This window comes from Mytilus californianus, unplaced genomic scaffold (assembly GCF_021869535.1).
Source record: "Mytilus californianus isolate M0D057914Y unplaced genomic scaffold, xbMytCali1.0.p SCAF_3, whole genome shotgun sequence".
In the NCBI taxonomy this organism is placed as follows: Eukaryota; Metazoa; Mollusca; class Bivalvia; order Mytilida; family Mytilidae; genus Mytilus; species Mytilus californianus.
The window spans coordinates 89,900,319-89,921,864 of record NW_026262679.1 but is presented as its reverse complement, the minus strand read 5'-3'; the positions used below and the strand labels follow the sequence as shown (position 1 = coordinate 89,921,864).

General features: G+C 32.4%; 2 protein-coding genes across 2 annotated transcripts; one reads left to right on the top strand and one right to left on the bottom strand.

The window, feature by feature from the left end:
- The first annotated feature begins 5,236 nt into the window (after positions 1 to 5,236).
- LOC127733592 (beta-1,3-galactosyltransferase 5-like) lies at positions 5,237 to 8,023 on the top strand. The gene is made up of 2 exons (XM_052242925.1): positions 5,237 to 6,428; positions 7,716 to 8,023. Exon 1 carries the CDS (start codon positions 5,248 to 5,250, stop codon positions 6,358 to 6,360), a length of 1,113 nt encoding a protein of 370 aa, XP_052098885.1. The 5' UTR covers positions 5,237 to 5,247; the 3' UTR covers positions 6,361 to 6,428; positions 7,716 to 8,023.
- A 6,080-nt stretch (positions 8,024 to 14,103) lies between these two features.
- On the bottom strand, positions 14,104 to 20,248 carry LOC127735363 (beta-1,3-galactosyltransferase brn-like). Its single transcript, XM_052245522.1, has 2 exons — positions 20,098 to 20,248; positions 14,104 to 15,794 (listed from the first exon to the last, which is right to left on the bottom strand). Exons 1-2 carry the CDS (start codon positions 20,122 to 20,124, stop codon positions 14,835 to 14,837), a joined length of 987 nt encoding a protein of 328 aa, XP_052101482.1. The 5' UTR covers positions 20,125 to 20,248; the 3' UTR covers positions 14,104 to 14,834.
- Between the last annotated feature and the right edge of the window lie 1,298 nt (positions 20,249 to 21,546).

Genomic DNA, 21,546 nt, shown 5'->3' with positions numbered 1-21,546 from the left:
CCCGTTTGAGCCAGACATGTCTGAAGTAAAGATATGTACACGAACTTTAAAGTTACCTTGTAAATAGGACAATGTTTGTTTCGATAAGTTAAGTTAAGTTATGTTAGGAGGTGAAAGCTCTTTGCTAAATGATAAACATATCAAATTAAAGAAAATGGATCTAAATCGCAATGGCATTCAAGTATTTTTATGTTAAGTCCTGATTCATTAAAACATGTAGAAGTCAATGAACAGTTGTAAGCTTGAAACGTGGTTCTTTACCAAAGGGAAAATCACGTTTTCTTATATAGTTAAACATTTTCTTTGCCCTTTTATTCTCGAAGTTTCTAATCTCATGTTTAAAATGAATATCTCTTTACAACTGTATATGGTTACTAAAGCTTCGATATAATTTTCCAAATAAAATATTTTTTATTCCAGAAATTCCTGTGTACCGTAATACACATTATGTGAGATATTTAATTGCATAGCACGTATAAATGTTGTCCGCATTAATTTTAAACGCACAAAATTCTTCCTCTAAGTCAAAATCAAGTACTTTCTTTCGAAATAAGTAGTATGATTGTTTAAGGCGGGTTTGTTTTGCACTATATGTTAGCAGTATTGATTCACAATTACTAATATGTTCGGCCGCTGCAATAAAGTGTGTCAATATTTCTTCTTGACATTGAAATTCATATAGCGGTATTAAATCAGAAGTCATGGTATCTCCTAGGGATAAATAAGTAATTAAACAATTTTAGTGAGAAAACATGCTCTTTATCTTCGTACTTTATTCTAATTAAACTTTTTGATAAGAGCGTCACTGACGACTCCTTTGTAGACGAAACGTGTGTCTGGCATACACAATATTAATCCTGCTATATATGTTGAGTTTATGAGTAAGTATACTTTGGTAGTTCGGGATTGAGCGGATAACAAAAAGATTATCAGGAATCAATCAACAGTATCCAAAAACTTCCTTTATTTATAACATCATTTAGCTGTTTGATCAAGGATTTATATAGTTTCTGTGTGATTACCCATCGTGCATCTCGATGATGATTAGAGCACCCTGATTAATGACCGATATTTCCATCTACTCAACATTCAAATAAACGTAATGTAAGTATAATAGGCCATACTCTTAATCTAAGAAGCTCAAACTACTGAATAAAGGAAATGTGATACTTGTTTTGTTTACAAAATCGATGTGGTCCTCAGATGAATCGTACCAAGCATTAATAGGGAGGGATCCAGTTTTTTACAAAATCCGTTATTTTGGGTTTTTTTTAATTCTGAATTGAATTAATTTTTGCGTTTTTCTGTGATATATTTATAGAAATTTACTAGAAATTATATTATTCACTTTTTACCATCAATTCCTAGTTTACTATCTACATCGGTAACTGATAATATAAACAGGTCGAAATCTGACGCAGAAAACATTTGCATAGTAATTTCCCAAATACAAATGTAAATTTACCTGTGATGAAATAAACGTCACAAAAAAAATACGTCATTTTTTGTTGCGATGATACATTCATGTGACGCACAGTTCATATTTCTATTGTGGTGTACTGGTGTACTCTCGAAAATTGATGGGAGGTGTCCGTTGTTATTCTGTGGTTTACATGTTGTAATGTACTATTATATTATTTATTTATGTATTTCTCTGTCCTGAGTGTTCTTGCGTTTATTTGTACTGTGTTCCTGTCACGTAATGTTGTCATTTTATCGGTATTTTTAACATTGCCATATAATCGGGAAGTTTGGCTAGCCATAAAACCAGATTCAACCAACCACTTTTCTTAAAATGTCCTGTACCAAGTCAGGAATATGGCAGCTGTTATCAAATAGTCCGTTTCTATGTATGTTGGCGTTTGTTTTTGTAGTAGTTCAGTGTTTCTGTTGTTCCGTTGTTTTCCTCTTATAGTTGATGTGTTTCCCTTGGTTTTGGTTTGTGACCCGGATTTGTTTTTGCTTAATCGATTTGTAACTATTGAACAGCGGTATACTACTGTTGCCTTTATTAAACATATTCGTGAGAAATCAACCAATCGGCACAATGAGTCACAATGAATTGTGGGCTACTACGAGTTTACTATCACCTAAAAACACGTGGAATTTGGTTGAAAATTTTGTATTTTATCTCGGAATCTCTTGTTATTATTTTTGCTAATCTAATGTTATACATGTAATCTATATAACATAATTTTCAATTTACATGCTCAGATTTGAAAAATATTGTTCACCGGCTTCAGCATTCGAGTCTTTTTCCCCGTCTTTTGAAAGTCGTAAAGAACAGATTTTGTCTATCATTATGCACCTTACCTGTGGATTCATTTCACGTGAAATAAATATCCATTGTCCAGTAAACGCCTTCTTAGCTCCCTAAAACTATTTGAAATATTTCAAAGGAATGGGTTACAAAATAATGTATGCTCCTGGGATTTTCGTTCATATATTCTTAATTATTTCGATAAACACTGCTATATCATAAAGAACTGATAATACGGCACATCAATCCTTCTTGATAACAGGCATTACAGGCTGCAAGCACAATGGCTTTAAAGACAGGCATATGTTATAAAGACTGGGCCACCTGTCTATTGCAGAAGACTTTGGTTGTCTTGAGGTTATTTTGATCGTTAAGTTGCCGATTTATTGACATTCATGTCACACCTCATTAAAATCCTTGCCGTAGTTAAAAACCTATCGATGACATAACATACTCGTACGTTTTTTAAAATAAAGGGGTGTTTTGATTTATTATTTCATGACACAAAATAACTTAGTGCAAAAGAAAAAAAAATTAAATTCAAAAGAACCGCGCTTTTTTTTTTGGTTAGCTAGCTCAAAGTCTCACAACTTTAATTGTAAACACAAATTACACAGTTACAGAGACATCAAAAATTTACAATAAAACAATTACAGAGCAAATTTCAGTTCATGTGGTGACACTAGAAAACACTTTTTTATAATCTCTAAGGCTTGCAGAATTTGTGGCTGGACAATGGCTCCTTTATTGACCTTTGCAATGACAGCAGAAAAATAAAATGTAGATCAATTATTATTCAATGTATATAAATTGTGTGCAAAAAAGGAAAGATTTGTGAGTGCGTCACTCGGATATTTAACTATCGCTTATTTTATGAGATATCTGAAACGTTCAGGAGCCTCCCGTTTTCGTTATCTGAATACAAGTACAGCTAATTATCTTTTGAGTTTTGTGTGGTCTGTTAGCTGCTCCGTAAACGAGTGTCTATAATCTTTGTTTATCTATGATCCATATAATATTAGTGGCTATTGCTCGAATATTTTAAACACTCTTTTCTTAGGATAGAAGCCTTTATTCGTTGATCTGAGCATGGAACTAATCCCTTATATTAGTTCTCAGTCTGTAAATATAATCACACAAGAATAAAAAATTAATGAGATCCTTTTCCGGCAATCTGTGAACATATTCGTTGCATGTCAGTAAATAACATGTGTTCTCTGTAAATTGTAAGCATGTATATCATGTATATGCAGTAGTCCATCATACTTTGCAACTAACTAATTGGATTTGTAAATGACCTAAGATAAAATCAAATTTAGTATTATGTAAACAAACAATTATAATGGCGGGGACATTAGTATGCCAAATTATGCATACCCGTGACAAATATAGAGAAGGTATCTAACTTCAAACCGTATCGCTTATTTTCCCATGTGAATTCTTGGGAAAGCCCAAGCGTTATCTTAAAATATCAACTTTCCTTCAAGTCAGTCGAATGATTCCTTTTCGCTATCTTTCCTCCATTTAGACAGTTTGTACTTGTGATGAAATTCTACGTCTGTCGTAAGAATGAATAAACTGTTCTTGTCATGTGGTCATTAGTATCATATCAACTGGGAGATATAATCTTCATATGCAGGCGCTGCTGTAATGTTTAGCAGAGGAAGCTGAAATCATCTCTTTTGTCGTAAAGTTTTATTCTCAACCGACCCTTATTGTCAATTTCTAGATACCTTAGGCAGACTTAACTGTATCTGTTGTCTCCGTATAGAAGGCCGTACTTTGACCTTTAATTGTTAACGTTTTATACATTGTGACTTGGATGGAGAATTGTCTCATTGGCACTCATACCACATCTTCTTATTTATATTTATTTCAAGTTCGATTTTATGGATTCGTTCAACATACTAGTAGTCACCAAAATTATTTAGTTAGAGGACATCATCTATACAGCGGAAAGTAAAGTTAAAGGATGAGAAAAATTTCTTGTAATTCTTACAAAGCTCATATAGGAAGCCAGCCTCATATGAATAAAGGAATAAGTCGACAAGAAGAGGAGCCCAGTTGGTTCCCATGGGAATGCCGATTGTTTGTTAAAATAAAACGTCCTCCAAATGTATAAAATATGTTGTCATTTAAGAAATCAAGCATCTCGATAATGTCAGTTTCAAAATTTTTTTGTTTGAATCAGAGTGATTTTTTAAGTATTATTTATCCCTCCCTAAGAAAGGTGACTTGTATCTGCATTTGCCTTTCTTTGTAATGAAGCATAGCAAGACCAACTCTTTCAATTTAAGGAATACTTGTGTAAAGTGAATTATCAATACCCAATTCATTTATCAAGCAGTTTATTTCCCCATTTCCATTCTCAATTTTATGTAATGTGATTTACACACAAACACGATGTTGTTTGAGGCTTTATCAACAGGGACAACAATATATTTGTCAAGGAGGTAAGACAGGTTTGCAACAATTGAGTCTTCAAAGATTCTGCCTGAAAATCTGCTACTTATCATCCCATGGAGTTGCAAGAGAACTATTTTTTCGACCCTGAGAACATTTTTGTTGTATATAACGACTCCATTTTAATGTCTTTTTTTTCAAATTTGTAAACAATGCTTTTTTTTTTAATAATATTATATGATAAGGAACATCTTACAGTGAATTGTAACAGGCAATCCGAAGAGTTAGGAATACATATTTGAATGGGGACCATTTCACTAGGGAAGAATATGTAAATGAGTTATAAAAAAAAAGAATATGTAATTGTTATCAATATAAATTATTTTCATTGGAATTTCATGCATTTGACAGATTGGAAATCGATAGATTAGCTGACTTTTCTATATGTTGTGTTGCTCTAAAAATTACTGACGCATTTAATAATAAAACAGAAAAGAATATCGTATATTCATAATATAACCGAAATAAATGTGTTTATGCCTCATTAATATTTTTAATTTCGTCCGTAATGATATGTGACTGCGATGACTACCATAAGCTGCAAACGAGAAATGACTGGATTTAAACGTATAAAAGTAATCCCTAGATTATTGAAATTACGCAAAAAAACTCCATTGATGATTCTGTTTACAATGTGTTTGTTGCTGTTTGTAAATGAAAGAAACTTACTTGATAGAATTCAGCAACGAATATTCAGCAATGGTATGACGCTGATAAAATACAATGGAAAATATATCTCAACTGAGTTTGAACATTTTTATATGAATGTATCACCAGATAAGCTGATGGACCCTCTTATTCACAAACATCAATATAGTACACTTCTAAATACTGGTAAGGAATGTAAAGAACAAGATACGTTCCTGTTAGTTCTAGTTTATTCGGCTACTTATAAATTTGACGGACGTCAGCTAATAAGGAATACATTTGGATCGATCTCCCATTTTGCCAATAGAGATATTGAATATGTCTTTGTGCTAGGGCAAACCAATAATGATACACTGCAAGGACAAATTGAAAAGGAAAGTGTCAGATACAGGGATATTATACAAGGGAATTTTATTGACAGCTACAAAAATTTAACATACAAAAGAGTATTCAGCTTGTTCTGGGTAAATAAATTCTGTAAAGATGCCATTTATGTCATCAAAATTGACGATGATATCACTATTAACATTCCATTTCTAATTCCTTACTTAAACAATAAGATAATTCAGAACAAGACAAATGTTTTAGAATGTTTTACCGTTTTTGGATCTATGCCGTACCGTGAACCTCGTAGCAAATGGTATACGCCTCTCTCAGACTATCGGTTTCCAACGTTTCCTCCTTTTTGTGCAGGACCCTCATCCATTATGGCCATTAATGTAATTAGACAAATGTATGAAGCGACGCGAATTGTGCCTTTTTTGTGGCTTGAAGATGTCTATGGAAGCGGATTTATTCCCTGGATTTTAAAAATAGAAATAGTTCAGCCGAATTGTTATTTAAAGGAAGTGCAGCAAAGTTTCAATGAAAAGCCATGCCATTTGTTTTACATAAATAATTTAAAGAATGCAAGTTATTCACATAAAATGTGGAAAACTATAGAAACACATAACAAGTTTAAGCAAAACCATCATTGCAAGTGTTGGTAAAATGATGTTTAATTTTAAACACCAGTTAAATCGTATCCCCTTCCAAAACGAAGAAAATAAATACATAAGTAAGTAACATTATTTCACATATGTGTTTTTTAAGTTATTGTTGTAATAATGTAAGATGAGATGGTTAAAATGCCATCTGCTATTGAAATATCCGACTGTAACATGATGTACAAGCTATTGGTTGAATTATACGATTCAATACTTTTTAAATCAAACTGTCAGCCTAACTTTCCAATACTTGAACCTCGTAGTAAATGATAACGAATAAAACAAAACAAAACAAAAACAACAAAATCAGTTTTAATAGATATATTCACAAAAATGACACAAAGACAAGTATTAAGGTTTTGTTCGCAAGTGTACTTCATTAAGATTCTGACAATCAACATAATACTTACGATTATGTTAGTGGAGTGTAAAGTAACCAAGACAAATATAACATACATATATCGTAAAATTATCAATATTTCAAAGTCTTATGGGACAAAGATTGAATATCACGTGCAATCATTGTTAAATCCAAGACAACTGCTAAAAATTTAATTATGGTTATGGTCTCAAAACATTTTATATCCTTCCCAAAAGAGTATGCATGTCTGAAATTACAAAACATATTAAATAGATTAAAATGCAATCTTTCATAAGTTAATTTGGAATACCTTGCATCAAGGTATATAGATAGAAAAGACGTTGGTAATTTTTATGACAATATATTTGTAATCTTCTTACTTAATCGCTCATACTTATTTTTATCCGTATGGTTTTAACAAATCTTTAGACTCAAAGCAAGACATCTCGTCACATTACAAACCCGCACATGTCAACTCGGCAAAGATCAAACTCGGCATATGACAAACTCCGCCCACTCATAACATTATACATATATATTTAGGATCTAAACATTTATTAATGAACAATCTTTTCAAAATGAAACCTTCAAAGCTTAAGTTCGACATTTTTGTTAATAACTATCAACGTATGTGATACCTTAAAATATCAACGTATGGGATTCCTTAAAAAATCAACGAAGTGGATTCCTTAAAATATCAACATATGGGATTCCTTAAATATTAACGTATGTGATTCCTTAAAATATCAACGTATGGGAGTCTTTAAAATATCAACGTATGGGATTCCTTTAAATATCAACGTATGAGATACCTTAATTTTTTTTATTTTATTCTACAATTGCTCATAGCCTTGTGAAAATAGTACTGTAATGAATTTGCTACATGTTTGTATTATTTATTGTCTATCGTTTTGTTATTTATACGTTTTTCGTTAGTAACAATCCTATTGTTTGAATTTTAAACTAATAAAATTCTTATTCTTCTTCTTATTCATAGCCTTGCAATTGAGAGCAAAGACATCATTCTATTGGAGATGGATTGTACACTGAAATTTCCGAATATAAAGGATGAAAATTACTGTGCCAATACAATTATTTTCTCTTCTTATCCTTTTTGTATATCATTTTTGTTTAATTTTTATTGTTGTCATCTACTATATTTTTTGTTTGTTTTTATCTTATTTGTTGCTTTTTAAGAATTTAAATTTTGTTTTCTTCTAGGCATTATAATAATGCAATAAACATCACAAATAGCTTATAATTCAACGCAACTGTTGTAATAATAATAAATATTTAACATGTCAATGATATTATTATTGTTTCCTTTTTGCATTGTGTATTTCATTATTGGTATTATAATGATTCTAATTTTCTTTATTTAAATGGAATAAAAACAAAAGGATGACAACCTTTATCCTTTTGATAAGAGCCTTTCGACGAAACAAATGTTGATTCTATATTGCAAATAATCATTACATGAAGCAAGATAAAAGTCTGGATATGATGTAAATTATGAAGTAAATTCATTTGCATTTCGATTTGTTTTAGTGAAAGGAAACTCTTTTCGCATATTTTTGCCAAGTGACTTTAATTCGAACGTGTCTTTGATGCTTATCAATCGATGTTGTTTTTATTCTTCTTTTGATCTCACTTGACAAGCTGTATATATTAACGGTGAATCGACGTGTTCTAAAGAAAAGCCAGTATAGAAAATAAATTGATGTTGGTAATTGGGGAGTTTATGCCCATGGTTATCTTGGTTTTATTTTATTTTAATATTCTTCGCATTATTACTATTCTCTGGAACGTTTTATCTTGAGTTTATTATCAGTAACGTCCGCGCGGAGAACGCGCAAACAATTAATAATTCCAATTCTTCGTGTTTTTACGGGAGGATTCTCTTTGCCACTCCATTTTCCACTGGATGCTACAAAATATAATAACTTAACAAAACATATTCATTTTTTTTTGTTATGTATGACCGGAAAAATTGCATAATAGCAGAGAAAACCTATTCTTCCGAATAGCCAGAAGAATAGACAGTTTTTTGTATTTTTCCGGCTAGCCGAAGTATTTTCCACTGCCTTATAAATAACGGCGGTAATTAATGACAACATGGTCAGATTTTTATGATACCCCGTTAGTGTAGCAGCTTGAGTTTGATCTGCTGAACATCATGTGACAAATTCATATCAGATTCCATGAAAATGTCCAGAATGGCCTCTTGAAAATTTATTGCTCAAATAGTAAATATATCTCCAGTAAAAATAAAAATTATTTAGCTTATTTGATACTTTCGTCTATAAATGGGCACTGGCTATTGTGTCGAGTGCTCCCGTGTTGTCGCCACCAGTTGTCAAGCAATGACCTGTGAATGATAACTGTGAAAGAAGGGTTCACCGAACTTGTTATACTGGTATGTATATCACAGTGAACTGAGCATACACCATATTTACGTTTATGGCAAATATCAGACAGTGACATATTCATACAGGAAGTGGGTGGCCCTTCAGATGATTGAACACTGCAGTCGATACATATTCATACGGTAAAGTGTACGGCCCTTCAGATGATTGAACACTGCAGTCCATACATATTCATACGGTAAAGTGTACGGACCTTCAGATGATTGAACACTGCAGTCGATACATATTCATACGGTAAAGTGTACGCCCCTTCAGATGACTGAACACTGCAGTCGATACATATTCATACGGTAAAGTGTACGGCCCTTCAGATGATTGAACACTGTAGTCCATACATATTCATGCAGGAATTATCGCGATTTTTGTGTTGCTATACAATGAAAAAATATTTTTCTTTTATAAAACAGCGAGTAAAATATTTTTCTTTTTTTTTTTGATACTTATAGATGTACTTTTAAGAAAATGATTATTCCTATTATCATAAAACCCAGTCACGTACTTTTTTTTTGGATAAAAATATCATCACACAATATAAATGTACACGTTGAAATATTAAGCACCATTACGACAAAGGTTCTCACAAGATGTTTCCCGATTTGGTACCGAGAACGAACTGGGAGCAGTCATTGAACTTTTGAAAATAATTAATATATGCCCTTAATGTCAACGTATGTTTTATAAAACATTTCCAAAAGTATTTGGAGGATTTTTAGCTACAACTTGGTATAAATTTCATGTGGATATGTTCCCTATGCATAACAAACGGTATTGTGTGTACTCGATTATGCTTTCAACCAACCGTTGTAAGTAAACCTTGCACGAACAGTTTATAATTGAGACTTATTTCCCCGAAATTGCAAAGGTAAAACGAAGCTAAATATAAAGCACATTCATATGTTATCTAATGTTTGCCTGTTATATTAATATAAACATACAGAATGAATAGGTTGGCATTTTTGGGGGTAGGCTTTTAGAATGGATGATAGAATAATAGCTGTTTTAACATACAAAATTTACCTCATTGAAAATGTATTAATGATGAATATACGTACAAAACCTGTTCCGCTAAATATCTTGCCTACATTAAAAAACCTCGTGTGCGAGTCGATTTAATGTATATAAATATAAACCTGACTGAGTAAATCTCTAGGTGAACATATAAACGTATGTCATATCGGTGAGCAACAAACTTTTTTAATAAATAATTAGTATCAATTCTTCGCATTATTTAATAGAATTTAATTTTGTAAGTTACTTTAGTAGTTCAAATTCGTTATCTATACCATTTTCATATTTTTCTGCATTTTCGCAAAAATCGTCATACACACGTATGAGAAATTTTACCAAAGTAAAAAGTACGAAGAAAGGGTCAAATAAAAGATACGCTAATAAAATATTCAAAGAACACAAGTGTGAGTAGAATTTACTATAATTATATGACAATTATTCCATTCTTTTAAATTCAATGATTCAACACATTGGTGGTTTTCTTTCATCGGCAACAGAATAGTGAATATTTTTTTACAATATGTTTCAGTTTACTTTTTAAGAATACATTTCTAGAAAAAAATCTTTTAGTTGTTGATAAAAAAATAAGAAGAGTGCCCCTTTCTCACTCAATATGTTATCTCAGCTCTCTCATCGTTTCAAGATAAAATCTTCTTCTGTAATGATCGAAATAGATTACTGAAATGATAATAACTAATTTTAAAATCATGCAAGAACTAAATATAATTTGAAATCAACACAATTTTAACACGTTAACGAATATAACCAACACCAGTAACATGTGTTTTAGAAAATAGTTCATAGACATTATTTTAATTATTCCAAATTCTATTTATACATACGAAAAAAATCTTCTTTTTCTATATATAAACGAAACAAAAACAATACCTTTAACAAACAGAAACGCAAATGTATATTTAGAATCTATAGGCTGCGTTAACTCAGTTCGTTTAAGGTCTGTTTGATTCATGCACTTGTGCACAACTAAATAATCTCATAATTAATCATAAACAAAGTGTTCTAGAAACCATGACATCGTTATCAAATAAAACGTGAAGCTAGTTTTTGGTGATATGCATTTCAACTATTTAAATTTTTTCATGATAAATCAAATAATTTCATGCATTAAATGATACCTCCAAACTGCACTAACCGTTGAGATACATACCAACCATACCTGATACGTAGCAAATTGGGAAAGCTCTAATAAGTGACCAAAGGTTATACAAGGTTAAGACTTTTTATATACCTTGCATGAAATTTAGCCAAAAACGGTAGATCTGCAAATATGCAGTAGTTGCGTTTTGCACCACATAGATCTAAGAGTTGAGTTGAGACACAGACACGTTGTATCGGGCAACCAATTTGCGATTGCGACTTTTGTGGTGTGCTTTTCAGCTGTTATTCCTCATAACTCTGTTGAGCATTTTTTTTTGTAAAGAGCACACCTCTGTTAACGAAGTCTGTATAGTGTGAACATACTTGATCGCAAGGTATTATTTGAGATAGGTAAACGTCATACGATGGGGTAGATAGTATTTCACTGCGGCAAAATGAGGTTTTCATCGCGTTTGTTATAGATTCCAGTTTGAAGTATCCTTTCTTTGTCAATATCGAGGAAAGGATCAATATATGAAGCAGACCTTCTTTTTCAGTAGTATCCCTAATCTCAAATTTACTAGGATATTTGAGATGTAAGCACTTACTGAAACGTAGGTTTACGAGTGACAGGACATTGCAAATACTTACTCGAAAGAGAAATTTAAAAACATAGCAAGAAGCTTCTTTTCTGTTGAATTCTGCTTCATATTAGTACAAAAACTCGTTTACTATACCATGTCACAATATTTTAGAAAGCTATTTTTTACTGTAGAAAAGATTTATCTTTTATCATTTTGTGAATGCATAATGAGTAAATATCTCCCATTTGATACTTGATGTCACAGCTTGCGCTTCGTACCATGATTGTATTGATAGAAGGTTGCAGCTTTCAAGAAAGCCGTTGAACCAAGGGTAAGTAGTTGAAAAGTTTAAGTCCTTTATCAAAATTCTCACAGACGCCATCATATTTTGTTTGACGGTTTTTGAATATCTGAATCACAAATTACTACGGATCTGTGCCAATAGAGGCCACAATTCAGTCCTCTTTTCACCGAATTAAACTTTTCTAGGAATTTATACTAACACATTTACAATATACACCACGACAGGTGTCATACTTTTGGAGCAGAATCTGCTTACCCTGTAGGGGGCGTCTGAGATAAGGGTGGCTTTCGGTGAAGATTATATTGCTTTGTCTTTGCTTTGTATTTTGTAGACTATCATTTCGTCGGCTCTTTACTTTAAATGTTTAGACTTTGCCTTACAGTTGGCAGAAATCTATGTAAGATGTTTTTGTCGTTTAACCGGATGTCAGTATTCAGTTAATGGACTTGAAATGAATAGTAAAAATATTCTCGTTTTTGAATATCAACGTCAGTATGACCATCACAAAAAAGTGTGATAAAATACCTTCCACTAAGACATTGGATGTGGTTAAATGTAAAATTATGACCGTAAATGTAAGCTCATTTACACATCATAAAAACCTTACGCCACATTGCCTGGCAACAATGTTTTGTGTCACCCATTTACTTACTGACAGGAAAGTAAAAGAAGATTCCAACTTCAGACAACTTAACTTTTTGATTTATGATATTTGCAATTTCTGAAACAGTTCAAATTAAAACCCCATCATTAAAACAAAAAAAAATGTCCTCACATTTCCTGTACTTTATTACCTACATATGTATGTTTTGTAGTAAGATAAATCAATGGGAAATTTTTAAAGTCAATCTTTTAATGTGTAATCTGCTGTTGGGGATATTTCCCTATTCATATCTCTTCTTAACTTGATGTAACTCGAGATAATTCTACATTGTGTGTGTCAATGGCATATGCAAGCATTGTGCAGTGGAGATTTCCCGTCAGTCTACCGAATTCTTTTTGAATATCAACCTTGTTGGGATATTTCACCATTTATATCTTTTAATTAATTTCATTTTTTTATGTTTGCTGTACAATTATAGCATAAACCCGCTGTTTATTTGGCGGAACCCCCCCCCAAAAAAAAAGAACACCACAAATTATATCATCAAATAAATTTTGATACGATACAATACTGATTTTAATATTTTGACCAAACAAAGGCACTTTTTTATATGAAATTAACGTTAATTCTCTGGTTAGAACCGGCCGTGGAAGAACCTCAGACCAACTGCACTCAAGGCGAATACGCTACCATGATAACAACGAGGCGGTAAACATTATAATGAACTGCGTGTTTACTAATTATGGATCCATTGCTGTAAATGCTGTAAGTACTATTCATACAATTTGCTTGCAGTCAATTTAGTACTGTTTCATTAGCTTTCCAGAGAATTCAAAACAATGTATGAAAATAGACTGAACATTCCTAAAACGACTACAAGAGAATCGTTTGATTAGAACTGCTTTTACCGCAGTGGCCAGATCTGATAATTGACTGGAAAACTGAAAATAACTTAATAATAAATTAATCGGTCTTTAGGAGCTGTTCAGATCAAAATGACCGTTTCAGATCAAAATAGATTACAAGAGTATATTATGTATGCGTGTTCAAAAGCACGTAGACATTCTTAAACTTTAGATGTTTTTTCGTTTATTAATATCACAACAGTGTTGAAAAAACTCCCACGTGATGATAAAACAGTACTATTGGAAGACAATCTGGAACAGGTTTGTCATTTTCTAACATTACACGGAGAAAATCATAAAAATCGTAAAAGAGGCCGAAATCAAAACATTAAATTAGGATCACAATTACGACAAAAGTAAACAATCAAAAGTACAGTCAAAGAACTTTAACGAAAACTGTAATGCTGCCAGACATTGAGACGTGAGTAAAATTGAAGGCGATAAAACAAATATAAATACCGAAAATATAAGCATTGTTATCAAATCATAGAAGAGGCAAAGATAAAACACGATGATGAATTAAAAGAAAAAGATAAAAAAAAAATTAAAATAAAATTTAGGAGACCAGCTATCTCATAGGCAAACAACCAAAAACTGTAAAATATAGAGCATACACTATTAGCACGTGAAGTCATTGTACTGGATCCACACAACACGAGGAACAAAACCTGGATTAAAAGAAAAAAAAGAGATACAAAAATGTTTATCTGACTAATGACCATCACTTTGTATCTCCATTAGACGTGTTTCATGATCGATTTTCCTACCGGAGGTAACCTTAATACGTCTTCCCCATATATTGTGTTGTCGTTGATAACATCATCCAATGTTTGAGGTGGCTGACAATTACTGCTCAAACGTCATAAAGCAGTAATATGAGAATTACGGATCGCATGAGGAAGTTGATATATGCACATAAGTACGATAAGTCATTATCAGAACAGACAAATATTGGAATGATAGTAATTGAAAATACATACATTCAAAACAACAGGATGCATAATTTTCGTTATGAATGAAAAACTGATAACAGAAACAATACTTCAAAGTATATCAACTTAAATAGCCATAAGCTTATATAAAAAAAAAAACACAGTCTGATCCATTTGTCATTTAGCCATTTAATTGATTACCAGCTGAAATTTTACCGTTCACTGAGTTGACATTTTTAATCTTTTTTCTTTTTCTTATGTTTGCATACTATGTGATTTCGTATGAAGCAAATTCCAGTCCCTCAGCAAAATATATGTGGTTTCGTAACCAGGAGAGGAGACTGAATTACGCAATATCGAAAGCGATTGTTTATACGCAAAAAAAGCCGCATGGTGTTTCAATTTGATATTAATTGAGTTTGCTACTATTCCAATATATGCGTCTTCTATTCGAATTACCTTAATATAGGCTACAGCAACTGCTAGCATTCTCACGGTTTTTTGATTTGCTAAGATAGTTCCCCCAATGATATATGGAGGATAGAAATCAAATGGATAGTCTTCAGGAGAAATATATGTTTTCCAACTTTTATCTCTAACAGTTTCTGATTTGTTTATCATATGACCCAACATTATTAAGTCTGTTGAGTTAATATTTTGTGTTGCAACATCATACATATTCAGTGGAATAACTAATCGATCGTCATCAACAAAATTAATAAACTGTACTGTTATATTTATATTTGATAACCATATCAGTGCATAAATTGTTTTATAAACAACATTTTGATACTGATCATGCATATTCAACTGAATAATATCTTTATGTTTTGCTGATTCCATATCAACAAGATAATCAATGCCATCAAGATATCCAATAATGAAAAAAGTTTTTGATCGCAGTTGTGTCATGCCTCCCCATGTTCTACGTATAGCTTCTCGTTGACCAAAGTTTAAAACGTAGGATTTTACAATAAATAAGATTTGTAAAGAACCACATTTGGAATTGTTACACAATGATTCTGAAGGACTTTTCAAGAACATATCACTCTCCTTGAAATCATTTTCTGGTTCCTTATTTAAAATTTTCTTGTTATTAACATCGAATACCAGCTTGTCGATAGTTGGAATTAGAATCAATGGCTTTACATAATTCTTGGTGAAGAACAGATAAACACAGTATATCAACACATTACTACAAATTAAGATCGCTATCTGAAAAACAAAAAGACAGGAATTATTATTGTATATAACAGTTTATTCAAACAATGTTGCTGCCTACATGACATATACACCCCTGTTTACAGATAGCATTTGTTAACATATTGGCGTGCGCCTGATATAAGTATGCTGAAAAAAAAGATATAATGAAAATTCTTGTAAAAGTCTAAATATGAAGCTTAAATGTATCCCCAGGGCTTGCATAATACTGGAAATGCCTTTTATTGTTTTTTTGGAACACCCTTCAAAAATAATTTGGGCAGAGGATCCTCAGAAAGTCTTAAAACGAAGCTTTATTGTATCTCCGGGGCCTGTATAGAGCTGGAAATGCCTTTAAATGTGTTTTTGGAAAACCCTTCAAGAAAAGTTTGGCTGCGGTTCCACTGCTCCCACTTATCCGCCAGGTCTTGGGGCATGCGCCCGATATAAGTATGCTGAAAAGAAGATTATATAATGAAGGTCAATAATAATATAATAAGTAACACTGAATAATGCTGAAAATGGAACATATCAAGCAGAAATTACTCTCCCGCCAAAAAAAAATCCAAATTTAAAAAACCAAATCATTCCACTGTAGTCTTACAATAGTTACTGAATACCCCTTATCATTATATGCAGTACTTTTGAAGTTGTGTGACAATTTGAATTTTTTTTTTCAATTTTCCAATAGACTTCTATAGTAAACCCAAACCACTTTTGACCCCCAAAAAATCTTCCCTTACAACATATTGCAAAACTTAAACATTAGGATCATCTAGGAACATAGGCCTACAGTACCCCGTGAAGTACCATTGACTTGCAGCAAACAGTTTCCGATATCAACTCAGGTCAAGTTTAGCTGCTGGAAAGAAAATTAAAGAATATTTTTACTGATTCCATGGAAACGGCGGCCTTTTTTGGAAATTCCAAAATTTTATGATATATTTTAATTAACTAATTAATAATAGAGTCTCCAGGCTGCAATCCAGATCTGGGTCCAAACAAGATAATGTAAATAGGAAAGGTTAGTGTTAATGTATAGGCAATATGTAATAGTTAAGAAAATTCATTCTTTTCTGTATCTGACCCTCGAATGTATCTGATACAAATGTTGAAGAGCGGATCAAACCAAAAAAGGACATAAGTAATAGCCTAATCGGAAAAGGAATCAGAGCGTTGCATGAGGGAGATATATTCCTTAATTTCAAATATTTCTTAAAAAATTATAACAGCAAATTTTAATCAAACAATATCTGTTATTTTCATGTTAGTACCGAAGTACTGTCTACTGAGCTGGTGATACCTTCGGGGACTAACTGCCCACCAGCAAAGTTATCGAGCAAGAGGTAGAAATAACAGAAACGGTATCAATTTTTCATGCACCAGAAGCGCATTTCGACAATTAATGTCTCTTCAGTGGTTAAGGCCAAAAATATTTAAATATCCCAAATCTAATACATATGTTGAAGAGCGGATAAAACAAAAAGTACCTAAGTAATAGCCTAATCCGGACAAGGAATCAGAGCTTTACATGAGGGATATATATTCGTTAATTTCAAATAATTCAAAACAATTTTATAACAGAAAATGTTAATCAAATAATATCCGTATTTTCATGCCAGTACTGAAGTACCGAAGTACTGGCTAATTGGCTGGTGATATCTTTGTTGAGTTACAGCCGACCAGCAGAGGTATCGACCCAGTGATAGTAACAACATAAACGGTACTAATTTGTACGCACCAGGTGAGCATTTCGACAATCACTATCTCTTCAGTGATGGTCGAGGCCAAAATATTTGAATATCCAAAATCTAATACAAATGTTGAAGATCGGATCAAACCAAAAACAGACCTATATAATAACGAAACCCGGACAACGAATCAGAGCTTTGCATGAGGGAGATATATTCCTTAATTTTGAATAATTTGAAAAAAAATATAACATTCATAGAGACAATATACTATTTTGATATTCATTTAGTAAAGCATATGAGAATATCAATATTTTCAATGAAAGTTTACCACAGATGTAATTAATTTCAATTATTCAGTATACTAGTAGTTCATGACAAAATATCATATTTCTCAACCGAGGGTGTCACCATAACATTTAGCCAGTATTTTTATACTGATATTGTTAAACTGAAATTTGATGCTATATAATTTTGGAAATCGCTTAAAATAAAGGAATATATCTTGTCTGCCCTTGACTAACATTTAGAAATTGACAATGAAGATCGATTGAGAACAAGAATGTACGGCAAAAGTGATCATGTTATGTTCCTAATTGTCAGGTTCCATTTCTATGTAGCAAAATTCCAGCAGTATATATCTCCTAGTGTATACAATTTTCGCGTATCTTATCATGATTTCCTTGATGGAGAGTTGCTGCTTATAAGTATAAGATGTAAGCTTCTCATATATGAGGGGCGTCAACACAGAAGATATTTAGAATACTACATCTGATTTAAATTGAAGTAGTAGATAAAGTTTATATCTTTTCTCTTGTTATAAAAAGTGCAATTAGTTTGATAAAACAGGAAAAGTGTCATTATCTCAAATTTTTCAGTTGTAGTAACACTTTCAGAAGATGTTTTATAGTTGTGAATTTTAAATGAAATCTTAATTGCGTCTATTTTTATGTCTTCAAATTGATAACTCATCACCGCTTTCGTATGGCAATATGAATCGCTGTACTGTCTTGTCGTTTTCTGGCTTAATTGAAAAAATCTGAACTTTTTGCTGATAAATGATAACACTTCTATAAAAGTAAGCTTTTGCACCAAAGATTGTCAAATAGAAGTCAACCCTATGACAATGTTACGGACGCCATCATGAATTGAAATACCGTTATAGAATATATGCGTAACGGGATGACCATGAAAAACATGATGGACGGCAAAAGTGGAACAGGATATGCGTATCCTTCTCGAGCGCCTAAGATAGCCCTAAGGTTTTGGTGGGACTTTAATTTTCTATGTAGTATTTTGTGGACTTGTTAGTCTTGTCGTCGTCTGTTGTGTTTCGCCGTGTGGTTTATTTTTCCTTCTTCAACTTATAAGTTTTGAGTGTCCGCTTGACATCTTACGCCGCTTTTAATAACACTAAATCATTTGATGTATGGAACTATCTATAGAAATTATTTCTACAATGACGATTGCTTATTTATTAATACAAGAAGTTGCTGGGTATACATCAATGAAACAGCAATCAAGAAAACAACACAGCATACGTACAGACTAAAGGATAGAGCTATGAGCGTAGATTGACAGGCAAAAAAGCTTGTTGGTATGTCAAGTCCCAATTTATTTCTTGTTTAGAAACTTTAATAATCCAAAAAATTTAACATGTACAGTCTGAAACAACTGACAGATTCTCACAATATCAAGTTGAAATTTGAAATTAAACAGAGAACACCAATTATCTGCCATCAACAACAAACTCCATAAGTAATAACACGCAGCCAAAAACATAAAGATAGAAAGGACTTGACTAGAGCACAATATCCCGATGTAAAATGTATTTATTCAGTTTTGTCCAGCAAAAACAAACAATTAAAGAGACCTTAAACAGTTATGTTTTAAGAATTAGAAGATTATACATGTGTATCGGTGCAAATAATTTAAAGTTCTGGTGATGCTAATTTTCAGTTAACTGTTGTAGAATAACCAGGTACAGTGTATATAATGTGCGAATCCTGAGATACCATTTTTACTGTATCCGTTATGCATTGCTAATGTAGAATGATAAATAAGCAGACGACGAATTCATGATTTTTTTAATAAAATAAGAAATAATATATAATATGTACTGTTTTTATAAATTCATGATATAGGTAAGAGATGCCGACGGGTTTTCACCTCGCTATTAGCCATCCAGGTGTAAAATTAATACACAAATAGATAAATATTAAGAATAGTTCATGAACAGAGCGTGCAAGAGATTTAAAAGCAGCATTTATGTTTCATTTGCAGAAAAATGTACCTTTTAGCATAGTTATTAATGTTGTATGACTTAAAACAGTTTTTGGCATTGAGCTTGTTGTTCCCCCATCATCCTTTATTCTACAATAGTAATACACGCGTACGACAGTGAAAATGAACTAACTGGATTCGCACTTGATATACACTGAGGTATAAATAATACTAACCCATAAGTATTCCATCTTCCGATACTGAATAAAAGGTATTATGTATGTTCATGTCAAAAATACACATTATCTTTTTTTTTTATATATACTTTGTTTTTATACTGTAATCGATAAGGCTTTTCAGATAATCGTGTATCTCTACGAATAATTTTAGCATTTTATACTTACGATTTTGTTATTCCTAAATCTGGCCATGATGGTGAATAGTTTTTCATATCTATACCGTGAAAAAATAATTCATGAATTGTAATGTGTTACAGGTTACATGATAACTGCAAACAACTACTCACCAAGTGAAAATAAGATTGACCTAGTGGTGTTCATGTTTCTGTTTAAAAAAGAGCACAATGCGCAGTTTCGCATCAACAGTTTTTCGGACAAATAACGATATTTAGATACCTATGTATACATATGTATATACATATATATAATTCGTCAAATAGCTATTAAAGGTACCAGGATTATAATTTAATACGCCAGACGCGCGTTTCGTCTACATCAGTGACGCTCAGATCAAAATAGTAATAAAGCCAAACAAGTACAAAGTTGAAGAGCATTGAGGACCCAAAATTCCAAAAAGTTGTGCCAAATACGGCTAAGGTAATCTATTCCTGGGAAAAGAAAATCCTTAGTTTTTCGAAAAATTCAAAGTTTTGTAACAGGAAATTTATAAAAATGACCATATAATTGATATTCATGTCAACACCGAAGTGCTGACTACTGGGCTGGCGATACCCTCGGGGACGAAACGTCCACCAGCAGTGGTATCGACCCAGTGGTGTAAATAGTTATTAAAGGTACCAGGATTATAATTTAATACGCCAGACGCGCGTTTCGTCTACATAAGACTCATCAGTGACGCTCAGATCAAAATAGTTATAAAGCCAAACAAATACAAAGTTGAAGAGCATTGAGGACTCAAAATTCCAAAAAAGTTGTGCCAAATACGGCTAAGGTAATCTATTCCTGGGATAAGAAAATCCTTAGTTTTTCGAAAAATTCAAAGTTTTGTAACAGGAAATTTATAAAAATGACCATATAATTGATATTCATGTCAACACCGAAGTGCTGACTACTGGGTTGGCGATACCCTCGGGGACGAAACAATAACAATAAACAATGTTCGATCTAAAAAATTGCGTTAGCAAATTTTTGTTCCACCCTCAGCGGGATTCGAAAAGCTGCTTCTGTGACATCGTGGCAATACCGCCTGCACTGTGTTCAGCGGCCTAGAACACCCGACAAACTAGTCTATATAAAATATAGCATTCGTTGGTCGAGTAAAGCTTTTCCTCGTCGGCTTTATCTAGGGTTGCAACACAGTACATGATGTATAATGGCAGGTAGATGGTGTAACTTTCAGATATGCTGTGTTTTGTCTGTCGTAAAGGATGATAATGTTACTTACCATGTCTAAACATGTGACAACTTTACAACAGACATTCTCAACCAGATAACAATTGGTTAACACCATAATTTAGTTTATTACTATACCTCTTGCCAATATGAAATAAATAAACACACAGCAAGATACACAGAAAAACTCAGTTAAAATGAAGTCCGAGTACGATGTATATACCGTATATTGGGTTTTTTCGCGTCGGCTTTTTTCGTGAT

Excerpts from the sequence above, each read along its gene's own strand:
- LOC127733592 (XM_052242925.1), top strand. The coding sequence starts at position 5,248 with ATGACTACCATAAGCTGCAAACGAGAAATGACTGGATTTAAACGTATA.
- LOC127735363 (XM_052245522.1), bottom strand. The coding sequence starts at position 20,124 with ATGGCCAGATTTAGGAATAACAAAATC. Across the intron at positions 15,795-20,097 it reads GATTTAGGAATAACAAAATC|ATAGCGATCTTAATTTGTAG; the intron begins GTAAGTATAAAA and ends TTTGTTTTTCAG.